Raw genomic sequence first — 12,401 nt, 5'->3', positions numbered from 1 at the left:
TTTTTTGTCTGTGTGACTTTGGTCAACTTAATTCTCTAGGTTTCAGTTCTGTCATTCATAGAAGACAAAGAATATTTAGTACCTCCCTGGCCCTCATAGGAATGGTGTGAGGAATGATGTGCAGTAGAGATTACTAATTCTCACCAGTGTTTGGTTCTCCTTTTCTTCCGTGGGATTCTATACTTCCTGCCCCCTAGTAATGTGGCACCACCTGACTGGTTCTGCTCAATGAAATGTGAGCAGTGAAAAGCCCCTGTGGGACCTGGGCCACGTGTGCCTGTGGGCAAGTCACAAGCTCTCTCAGATACAGTGAGATGATGAGTGTCCCTTTCAACACACACTTTCTAGGACTGGGAGCATCATGAGACAAAATTAACAGTAAACAAGAAAGGAGGAGAGAAGAGATTTAAAGGGCGTCTTGGGGAAGTGAAACACGAGGCGGGTGTGACATGGAGTCCTCAGAGCACATATGCGTACCACGAAAGGTGGCCCTGGGCAAACTTCACTATTGTAATAGTTTATTCATTAATTATGGTAAATGATACCGGGCTGCCATCTAAAGTTTCTTTTTAGAATGTATGATTTTTTAAAGTGAGTTTATTTAAAAGAAAATGTTGATTAAATAAATATTTAATATCCTTAAACACACAGGTGGTCTGTGGATATAGCAAAAGTTGTAAAGGAGGAACTTCCCTGGAACAATGAAAAGAACATGTGCTTTGGGATCAGGCCAGGGGTTGAATCCAGTTCCTCCACTTGCTGGCAGTGTAACCTCAATCAAGTTACTCAATCTATGAGATTGTTTCCTTATTGTTTTTTAATGGTCATCATCATTCCTACTTCATGGGGTGGGTATGAGGATTATGACTTACTTTCACTATTGCTGTCCTTGTATTCTTTCTTCAAGATCTGTGGGTCTTGAACCAATATTGGGGACTAATCCAACCCACATTCCCAGAAGGCCTGGCCAGTCTCTGGGGAGACAGAGCCCAATCTGGGCAGTTTCCTGCCCTCCAGGAGCTCCCAGTCTAGTGCTGCAACTAACACATACTCAAAGATCCACAGTCCACAGCCCACGTGCTGCGGGAGTCGAGCAGATACAGGGGCACGCAGGCACCAAGATGGCTCCCAGAAGAGCCACGCATGCCAGGGATGGGTCTCGAGCCATGAGTAAGCTTTCATCAGGCAGATGTGGGCAGGGAATGCATGTTAGGTCACCCACCTCTTTGAGCCTCAGTTTCTTCTTTTGTAAAATACAAATAATACCACCTACCTTTTCAAGTACTATTTTGAGGATTAAGTGGGATAAAGTCTGGGAAGAACCTACCACAGTGTCTGGTTCATACTAGGCATTGGATAAATGGAAGCAATTACTTTACTATTATGCTGGATTAATAAAGCCCCAGTGGGTGGCCCCCTCGGTAATAGAACTATCTTCTCCTTCCCTGTGACTCATCTCCCGGACCTGGCCCAGCGACTGGGATATCCCAGACTCCTGGGCAGGTTGGAACTATCAAGCTCCTAGAATAAAGTCTTTATTCAGAAAAGATCAACATTCAGGAGAGCTCATCTTGTCCTACGCTCCCATTTTGCAGACTCTTGGTCCCTAAGAGAGGGAACATGATTTTCCCCCTGTGTCGGAGCTGGGCCTCCAGTCCAGATTTCTACCATCTAAGAAGAGAAAGACCGTATCTCTGAATCAGCCCAGGGCCTCTCAGCCTTGTCCTCAAGAGCCTGCTATGCAGGAGCACAGACAGGCCTGTTGGGAAGAGGCAGGAGTGTGGGGTGCTGGCGACCTGGGTTTAAATCCACCCAGTTGCTGTCTGAACCAGGGTCACAGCCCTTTCCCACTCTAGCCCTCAGTGTTCTGAGACTAGGTGGGGTGGGCTGATGCTCCCACCGGTAGCTGACTATCAAAAAAGCACCAGGGAGTTCAGTTTGTTTCAGGGCCATGTTTTCTAGAGTCTTGGCGATCCTACCACTTCACCCCCTTTCCCGCCTCCCTTTGGGCCCTGGCGGCCCAGAGGCGGCTGCGGCTGCGATTGTGCTGCTCGGTGCTCTGCTTGGACCGGTCAGAACAAAAAATAATATCCAAAGATATTTTGGCACTAATGACGTGCTCTATTGCAAAAAAGATGGGGAGTCCATTCCAACCCATGAGATTTCCAAGCAGACAGAGAGCCAAGACAGTATAAAGGAGAATTCGAAAAGAGACTTGTTAAATATCATTAAGGACATGAAAGTTGAATTAAGCACAGTAAATGTAAAAACCACAAAGCCACCCAACAGATCACTTAAAAGTTCGGAGTCTACAATTGGCAGGCTTCAAAAAGCTACAGATGATGCCCTGAAGAAAAGTGAGTCCCTGAGTCCTGAGTTGGTGGCTGCTACATCTGCTGTTGCAGATTCTCTCCCTTTTGACAAGCAGACAACCAAGTCAGAGCTGCTCAGGCAGCTCCAGCAGCACGAGGCAGCCTCAAGGGTGCAGAAAGAGGGAGAGAGACCTAAAATTAGTTTCAGTAACATAATATCAGATTTGAAAGTTGCCAAATCTGCCACAGCTAGAGTTAGTACAAGACCAGTTCATCAGATTCAGTTTGATGAAGAATCTGACAATTATGTTGGCCAGGAGAAGACCGCTGATCTTAGAAAAAGTTTTAGCAAAAATGTATTCAAGGGGAAGAGACTTCATATTTTTGATCCTAAGGCAGCTACTGATGAGGCACCTGAAACAGAAACAGCACCTTCACTTTGGGATGTGGAATTTGCTAAGCAGTTAGCTGCAGTAAATGAACTGTCCTGTCAGAATGGTTTTGAAGAGATGATCCAGTGGACGAAAGAGGGGAAACTGTGGGAGTTCCCAATTAACAATGAAATAGGTTTTGATGATGATGGTTCAGAATTTCAGGAGCATATATTTCTGGATAAATACCTGGAAGATTTTCCAAAACAAGGACCAATTCGCCACTTCATGGAGCTGGTAACCTGTGGCCTTTCCAAAAACCCATATCTGAGTGTTAAACAGAAAGTGGAACACATTGAGTGGTTTAAAAATTATTTTAATAAAAAAAAAAAAAGGACATTCTAAAAGAAAGTGACATACAGTTCAATTGAAGACCATGGAAATTTGTATTTTAAGCTGTTGGAGATTGATATTATAACTAAATAAAATAATTTTACTAGGAGAAAAAAAAAAAAAACAACAACACCAGGATAGCACAGACCAATCAGAGCAGACACTGGCAGAATCCTGGTGGTCCCCTCCTGGCAGCTACACATCAAAGGAATTCCAGTCCACCTCCATGATGTTCTATACCTCATCCTTTGTGGGGGTGGTATAGAACATTCAGTGTGTATAGTATGTGTTTCCCAGAGTGAAAATGAGTCGACCACACACCTCCCTCAAGTACCTAACACTGTGTCTGAATCATGCTGTCTCTACCTCAAGGTCAAATGTGTGTCCTGCAAGTTCCTCTTCCTGAGGAAGGTCCACCTTCCTAATGAAGAGGCACAAACCTCATGATTTTTTTTAAAGCTTTATCGAAGTATAATGTATACACCACAAAATTCACCTATTTTAAGTGTACAGTTCAATGCTTTATAACAAATTTACAGAGCTGTACAACCATCACCATAGTCCAGTTTTAGAACATTTCCATCACCTCACTAAGATCTCTCATGCCCATTGCTCCCCATTTCCATTCCAAGCCCCAGACAACTATTCATCTGCCTTCTGTTTCTATAGATTTGCTTTTTCTGGTCATTTCATATAAATGAACTCATATAAAATGTGGTCCATTGTGTCTGGCTTCTTTCACTTAGCATAATTTTTCTGGAGGTGCATCCATGTTGTGGCATGTGTCAGTATTTTATTCCTTACCTCATTTATTCCCTATCCCTGGCACCTTACCAGTGCCCAGAATATAGTAGATGCTCACTAAGGGGCTGAAAAGTCTCACACAATGACCAGGGGCTCTTCCAACGTTAAGGCAGCTACATACCAAAGAAACTGTAGTCAACCCCCAAGCTGCTGTGGCCGAGGTGCTGGTCCCCATGCCTGCTGTCAATGATGTGAATATAGCAATTTATTTTATTTTTTAATCCTCACCTGAGGATATTTTTCTATTTATCTTCAGATAGAGTGGGAGGGAGGGAGGAAGAGAGAGAAACATCAATGTGAGAGAGACCATTGATTGGTTGCTTCCCGCAAGATCCCAACCAGAGTCAGGGACCAAACCGAAACTGAGGTACGTGCCCTTGAGCAGAATCAAACCCATGACTTTTTGGTCCACAGGCTGACGCTCTAACCACTGAGCCAAACCGGCCAGGGTTAGCAATTTATTTTTAAACCTGTGACTGTCCACCAGCTGAACTGTCATGCCCTCAACCTCAAAGCTGTGCTTCCGTATCCCATCCACTTACTCCAAATTTGCCCTTATTTGCCCCTCATCCTGACTCTGAAAGCCATGGTGACTCATTGCTCAGCAATTAACTCTCCTTCAGCCCTTAATTGCCTAAACTAGTTGGAGAAGAACAACATTCCAAATATAACTAGTCTCCAAATTTTTTTTTTATTAATGGGAGAGAGAGAGAGAAACATTAATTTGTTGTTCCATTTACTTATGCATTCATTGGTTGATTCCTGTACGTGCCCTGACCAGGGATTGAACCTGCAAGCTTGGCATAGGGGACAATGCTCTAACCAAATGAGCTACACTGCGAGGGCCCAACTAGTCTCCAACTTTTATTGTAGAACTCTCCCTCCAAGTCTGTCAATTTTTTCTTCACAGATTTTGGAACTCTACTTTCAGGTGTGTAGATGTTTATAATTGTTACATAATTCAGTGCTTATGGATGGATTGAATTTTTATCAATATATATTGTCGTTCTTTTTCTCTTGCAACCTTTTGACTTAAAACTTATTTTGTCTCGCCCGGCTGTTGTGGCTCTGTGGTCGAGTGTCGATCCACAGAGAAATGGGTAAAGAAAATTATATATACATAAATCTGAAGAATCTGCTAAATGACATGTTAGACATAGAAAGACAAATATCGTATAATCTCACTTAAACATAGAAGCTAACAAATAAAACAAAAGTAGAACTCATATTAACAGAGGCTGGGGGTAGGAGGGGAAAGAGAGATATTTATTTAAAAAAATATATTTTTTAAATTCTCACCCAAGGATATTTTTCCATTGCTTTTTAGATAGAGTGGAAGGGAGAGAGGGAGAGAGAGAGAGACATTGTGAGACAGACACCTTAATTGGTTGCCTCCTGCAGGACCCCCACTGGGGGCTGGAGATCAAACCCAAAACCCAGGTACGTGCCCTTGACCAGGAATTGAACCCAAGACCCTTCAGTCTACAGGCGACGCTCTAACTTCTGAGAAAAACCTTCCAGGGCTTTATCAAATATTTTTAAAAACCTATTTTTGTCTCCAGTTCCTACGCAGAGTTCCTAAAACCTTTGGAATTTCCTGAGTGTTGGGTTTGATAGGGGTATCTTTTGTTATTCAGACCAAGCTCTTTTCAACCATACCTGAGGTTACACTAACCAGGTCACTTTTTCAGACCCCAAATAGCTTCAGGGTAGGGTTACCAGAAAGAACAGGCAGATTAGAGGGTTAAAACTTCCAGCACTACCTCCCTCTCCCCCCCCCCCTCCCCGTTCCCATACCTGCAAGCAGGTGACAGGCTGGAGATTAAGTTCAGTCACCAATGGCCAATGATTGAATCAATCACATGTATTGAAATCTCCATTAAAAACTCCTTAATAATGGATTAGGAGATCTTCTGAGTTATAATAAACACATCAAGGTGCTGGGAGGGTAACAAATTCTAATTCTATGACAAATTCTAACTCTACTCAGGACCCTATGTACCTCCTCATCTGGCTGTTTATTTATATCCTTCATAATAAACTGTAAATTTATTATGTACTTATATGTATTTTATGTATTGATATATGTATTTACGTATGTGTGTATTATATATTTGTGTACCTTATGTGTTTATTATGTGTTAAGTATAGCATTCTCTGGAATTTTGTGAGTTGTTCTAGCAAATTACTAAACCTAAGAGAGGAGTGGGGTGTGCGAACCCCTGACTTTGTAACCAAGTCAGGCAAAAGTGTAGGTATAATAGGGGGACCCACTCACTGTTTGCAACTGGCATCTGAGTTAGTGCAGTCCTGCGGGGTCATTGTTAGAACTGAATTGAATTAATTGTAGGACGCCTAGTTGTAAAAGCGGTGTTAGAAGAGACACAATGTTTTTGGTGTCAGGGGAGGAAAAGAAAACCCTTCTCCTCATTTTGCAGATGAGGACCCTGAGACTTGGAAAGGGGAAGCATCACCCAGTCACATTACTGGCAATGGCTGAGCCCAGGGGTCTGCTGGACCAGGCCAAAATCCTAAATTTGCCATCAACTCTCTCACCTTCCACACATGTAAGGCAGAATCAGGGAGCCCTGCTGTCTTCCCTCACAGAGTGCCTTCAGGAAGCCATTTAGATGATGGATGTGGAACCACTTTGTGAGTTGGGGAGACAAGAATTGGAATACAAAGGGATCAAATCCCAACTTCACTGCTTATTACAAGGGTGACCAGGAATGAGTTAACCTCTCTGGATTTGTGTCCTCACCTAGAAAATGGGGGAAACAGCACTGACCAGTGAGGACTTAATTATATGCCAGATGCCAGGCACTCAGTGTACTCCTGGACACAGGAGGCGCTAGTAAATGGCTTCTCTTAATTAACAGCAGGATGTTCAATCCAGGAACTCACTGACCATAGTATTTTGTTTAATCCAAAAGACAGGAAGACATAGAGTCAAAGCCAGGTTGATATCAGGGAACGTGATTTACATGGAAATAAGTAAATTCTGAATAAACAAAACTGGCCAAGCCAGGTGTGAAGAAGAAGATCCTGAGGCTCTGGTATTTTTAGAAGCCATTTTGCCTGTCATCCTCAATTCATTTCCCTAGCTCTCTGTGGGATGGGTTTTTAAATAATTTGGCTGCTGCTCTGCCAGTGTGGCTCAGTGGTTGAGCGTCGACCCATGCACCAAGAGGTCGCTGGTTCGATTCCCGGTCAGCACACATGCCCAGGTTATGGGCCCAATCCCCAGTGAGGGGCATGCAAGAGGCAGCCAATCGATGTTCTCTCTCATCAATGTTTCTATATCTCTCTCCTCCTCTCTTTCTAAAATCAATATAGAAAAACTATTTTAAAAAATAACTTGGCTGCTGATCTTCAAACAAATCCTCATTCAAGGTGATCGACAAATGACCTCCATTCATTTTCATTCATTCAATTATCTGTCCATTTAGTAGACATTCACTCAGCACCTTTGTTGGGTCAGGCACTGCAGTAAGTGGTGATGCAGTGGTCACGCACACCCATTCCTGGCATCGGGGAGATTCTAGTCTAGTCCAGAAAACAGACAACTCAATCACTGGTTACAGGAAGGAGACAGCTTCCCTGGAGGCATATGAGAAATCACCCCATGAAAGGTAAGAGAGAGAGGTGAGGTAGGTCAGGACCAGGTAAAAGAAAAGCCAGAGGGATGTTTGGAAAAAAGGGCATGCTGAATCTTGCCCATTCCCTGTCCTTGCCCCCTTGTTCTAGCTCAAGCACATGTTTAATCTGCTGCAAATTTCCTTCAAGATTCAAGTTCTTCCAACCACTCCAAGCTCCTCTTCCGTAACACTTCTTTGGTGTTCTTAAGAGATAAGAATAAATGAGCCTTGGCCAGTTTGGCTCAGTGGTTAGAGCGTCGACCTGCGGTCCCCAGAGACCTGGGTTCGGTTCCTGCTAAGGGCACGTACCTCAGCTGCAGTCTGTCCCCGGCCCTGGTTGGGTTGTGCAGGTGGCAACTACTCAATGTGTCCCTTTCACGTCGATGTCTGTCTGTCTCTCTCTCTCTCTCTCTCTCTCTCCCCCCCTCCCTCCCACTCTATCTGAACAAAATATCAAAAAATGTCCTCGGGTGAGGATAAAAAAAAAGAATAAATGAAACAAGCTATAATAAAAGCCATAAAGACAGAAGTTTCTAGAGATAAAAATGACCTATGTAGAAATTAAAGGGCTTTATCATTTCCTGTACAAAATCAATGAATGAGGCTCCATTTAAATATATTCTGGAAAGCAGAACCGTAAGTAGCAAAAAGAGAAAACTCTCCAGACAGAAAATGTTAACACAAAAGAACGAACTTCAATCTGACTTCAAACTTCTATCTATAAGAGAAGTGTGAAAGATAATAAAGTAATATATAGAGTTTTGAAAGTAAAAATGTTGTGATATTATAACTTTACATAAGACCCAGTTGGCTTTCACATAGGAAGAAAACAGAGAATCTGGAAGAGTAGCTCTACTTGTTAAAAGAAATAAAGGAGAGGATATAAATCCCAAGAAATTTCCAAAGATAAAATTCTAATAAAAATTAATATCTCACAGTCAGAAATATAACACATTTTTAAAAAATGACTGATCAGAACCACAGTAACTGCAGACTTAAGCTATTAGAATTATCAGTATAATTATGTAATGAAAAATAAGGGTCTTGAAAATATGAACATATGACTATAAAGATAACTAAGTATTTATAGAAGGTTTCACCCAACAATAGCAGAATACATATTCTTCTTAAGTTCATATGGAACAATTACCATGATAGACCACATGTTGGGCCAATTAAACACATCTTTAAAATTTTTAATGAGCAAAAATCATACCATATATGCTCTCAGACCACAATAGAATTAAACTTACAAAATCAATAACAGAAAGTTCCAGCTAATGCAATAAGACAAGAAAATAAAGTTACACAGTTTGGAAAGGAAGAAATAAAACCATCTTAGTTCACAGATGACATGACTGTCTATGTAAAAATCCCAAAGAGTTGATCAAAAACAACAACCAAGAAAAAGAAGAAAAAAAAAACCTCCTCAAGCCCAGCCAGTGTGGCTTGGTGGATTGAGCATTGTCCCATGCACCAAGAGGTCTTCAGTTCAGTTCCTAGTCAGGGCACATGCCCTGGTTGTAGGCTTGATCCCTGGTGGGGGGCATGCAAGAGGCAGCCAACTGATGTTTTCCTTTCATCCATGTTTCTATCTCTCTCTCCCTCTCACTTCCTCTCTCTCTAGAAAATCAATAAAAACATATTAAACAAAAACTCCTTGGACTGATAAGCAATTATGGCAAAGTTGCAGGATACAAGGTTAAACAAAAGTCCATTGTTTTCCTACATACCAGCAATGGACAACTGGAATTTGAAATTAAAATACAATTTACATTAGCACCAAAAAATAAAAGAAAAAGAAATATTAGGTATAAATCTAACAAAGTATGTACAAGATTTATGTAAGAAAAGATACAAAATTCTGATGAAAGAAATCAAAAAGAACTAAATAAATGGAGAGACAGTCCATGTTCATGGTTAGAAATGCTCAATATTGTTAACACATCAGTTCTTCTCAACTTGATCTATAGATTCAACACAATCTCAATCAAAATCCCAGCAATTTATTTTGTAGATAATGACAAATTAATTTTAAAGTAAATATGAAGAGGCAAAAGAACCAGAATTGCCAACAGAATATTGAAGGAGAAAAAAATCAGAGGACTGACCCTATTCAACTTCAAGAAACACCATAAAGCTACAGTAATCAAGATAATGTGGTATTGACAAAACAAAACAAATCAACAAAGAAACAAAAGACCAAACAGATCAATGGAATAGAATAGAGAGCCCAGAAATAGATTCATACAAATAGTGGAATGATCTTTGGGAAAGGAGCTAAGACAATTTAATGGAGAAAAAAGTCTTTTGAACAAATGATGCTGAAACAACTGGACATCCACATGTAGAGACAGAGAGAAAGAGAGAGAACTTATACCCTTCACAAAAGTTAACTCAAAATAGATCACAGACCTAAATATAAAATGCAAAGTTATGAAACTTTTAGGAGATAACACAGAAGAAAATCAAGATGACCTTGGGTTTGACAAGGACTTTTTAGATAAAATATCGAGACATGATCTATGAAAGAAAAAACTGATAAATTGGATGCACTTCATTAAAATTAAAAACTTCAGCTCTGTGAAAGACACTGTCAAAAGAATGAGAAGATAAGCCACATGCTAGGAGAAAATATTTGCAAAAGACATATCTGATAAAGGACTGTTATCTAAAATATACAAAGAACTTTAAAAACTCAACAATAAGAAAACAATTCAATATTTTAAATAGGCAAGAAATCTGAATAGACACCACACCAAGAAAAGAAATACAGAGGGCCAGTGACATCATACATCGTTAGGGAATGGCACATTACAAACACAGTGAGATATTACTACACATCTATTAGAATGGTGAAAATTCGAAACCCTGAAAACACCAAACACTAGCAAGGACATGGAGAAACAGGAATTCTCATTCATTGCTGATGGAAATGCAAAACGATACAGCCACTTTATAAGATAGTTAGATAGTTTCTTACAAAACTAAACATACTTTTACCATATGACCCAGCAATCATGCTCCTTGGTATTTACCCAAATGAGTTAAAAACTTACATCCACATAAAAACCTGCACACAGTTTACAGCAATTTTATTCATAATTGCCAAAACTTGAAAGCAACCAAGATGTCCTTTAGTAGGTGAATGGATAAATAAATCACGGTACCTCTATGCAATAAAATATTATTCAGTGCTTTAAAAATAAAAGATAAGCCACCACACCATGAAAAGACATGGAGGAACCTTAAATTCTTAAGTGAAGATAGACAATCTGGAAAGACTCCATTACTGTATGACTCCAACTAGATGACATTCTGGAAAAGGCAAAACTATGGCAACAATAAAAAGATCAGTGTTGCCCTGCCGGTGTGGCTCAGTGGTTGAACATCCACCCATGCACCAAGAGGTCGCCAGTTCAATTCCCAGTCAAGGCACATGCCCAGATTGTGGGCCAAATCCCCAGTGCGGGGCATGCAGGAGGTGGCCAATTGATGTTCTTTCACATCGATGTTTCTTTCTTTTTTTTTTTTTTATCCTCACCTGAGGACATTTTTGCATTTATCTTCAGATAGAGTGGGAGGGAGAGAGGGAGGAAGAGAGAGAGAAAAACATCGATGTGAGAGAGACACATCGAGTGGTTACCACCCACACAACCCCAACCAGGGCCAGGGACAAACTGCAACCGAGGTACCTGCCCTTACCGGGAACCAAACCCCGGGACTCTCTGGTCCGCAGGCTGACGCTCTAACCACTGAGCGAAACCAGCCAGGGCCTTATTGATGTTTCTATATCTCTCTCCCTCTCCCTCTCCCTTCCTCTCTCTCTAAAATCAATAAATAAAAATAAATAAATAAATAAATAAATAAAAAGATCAGTGTCAGTAAAAAGGTAGTTGCCAGGGGCTTGCAGGGAGAAAGGTATGATGAATAAGTGGAGCACAGGGGATTTTTAGAGAAACTATTCTGTATACTGTAATGATGAATACATACCCTTACACATGTGGCAAAACCCACAGAATATAAACACAAAGAGTGCTCCCTAATGTAAACTATGGAGTTGGTTGATAATGATGGATCAATCTTGGTTCATCAGCCCTGGCCGGTTTGGCTCAGCGGTTAGAGCGTCAGCCTGCGGTCCAGAGAGACCCGGGTTCGGTTCCCGCTAAGGGCACGTACTTCGGTTGCAATTTGTCCCCAGCCCTGGTTGGCCGTGCGGGTGGCAGCCACTCAATGTGTCCCTTCACGTCGATGTTTCTCACTCTCTCTCCCTTCCTCTCTCTCCCTCCCACTCTATCTGTACAAAAAATGGAAAAATATCCTCGGGTGAGGATAAAAAAATAAATTAAAAAATCTTGGTTCATCAATTGTAACAAATGTACCACTCTGGCTAGAGGGATGTAGATAATGGGGGAAGCTGAGGGTAATAGGGCAGGGAATGTGTAGGAATTCTCTGTACTTTCCATTCAATTTTTCTGTGAACCTAAAAACTGCTACAAAAAATAAAGTCTATTAATTTTTTAATGACTTAAGAAGAAACATAAGCCCTGGCTGGTTTGGCTCAGCGGTTAGAGCGTCGGCCTGCGGTCCGGAGAGACCCGGGTTCGGTTCCCGCTAAGGGCACGTACTTCGGTTGCAGTTTGTCCCCGGCCCTGGTTGGTCGTGCGGGTGGCAGCCACTCGAAGTGTCCCTTCACGTCGATGTTTCTCTCTCTCTCCCCCTTCCTCTCTCTCCCTCCCTCTCTATCTGTGCAAAAAATGGAAAAATATCCTCGGGTGAGGATAAAATAATAATAATAATAATAATAATAATAATAATAAAAAGAAGAAGAAACAAAACTGAGTAGTCCTATGATCAAATACATTGAATTAAGTGTTGAAAAT

General features: G+C 41.2%; 1 protein-coding gene across 1 annotated transcript; it reads left to right on the top strand.

Annotated features, from left to right (window-relative positions):
- The first annotated feature begins 1,951 nt into the window (after positions 1-1,951).
- LOC118629864 (28S ribosomal protein S31, mitochondrial-like) lies at positions 1,952-3,088 on the top strand. The gene has a single exon (XM_036261535.1). It carries the CDS (start codon positions 1,952-1,954, stop codon positions 3,086-3,088), a length of 1,137 nt encoding a protein of 378 aa, XP_036117428.1.
- The last annotated feature ends 9,313 nt before the right edge of the window (positions 3,089-12,401 follow it).

This window comes from Molossus molossus, unplaced genomic scaffold (assembly GCF_014108415.1).
Source record: "Molossus molossus isolate mMolMol1 unplaced genomic scaffold, mMolMol1.p scaffold_m16_p_14, whole genome shotgun sequence".
NCBI classification, from domain to species: domain Eukaryota; kingdom Metazoa; phylum Chordata; class Mammalia; order Chiroptera; family Molossidae; genus Molossus; species Molossus molossus.
This window is presented reverse-complemented; position numbering and strand designations above follow the sequence as displayed.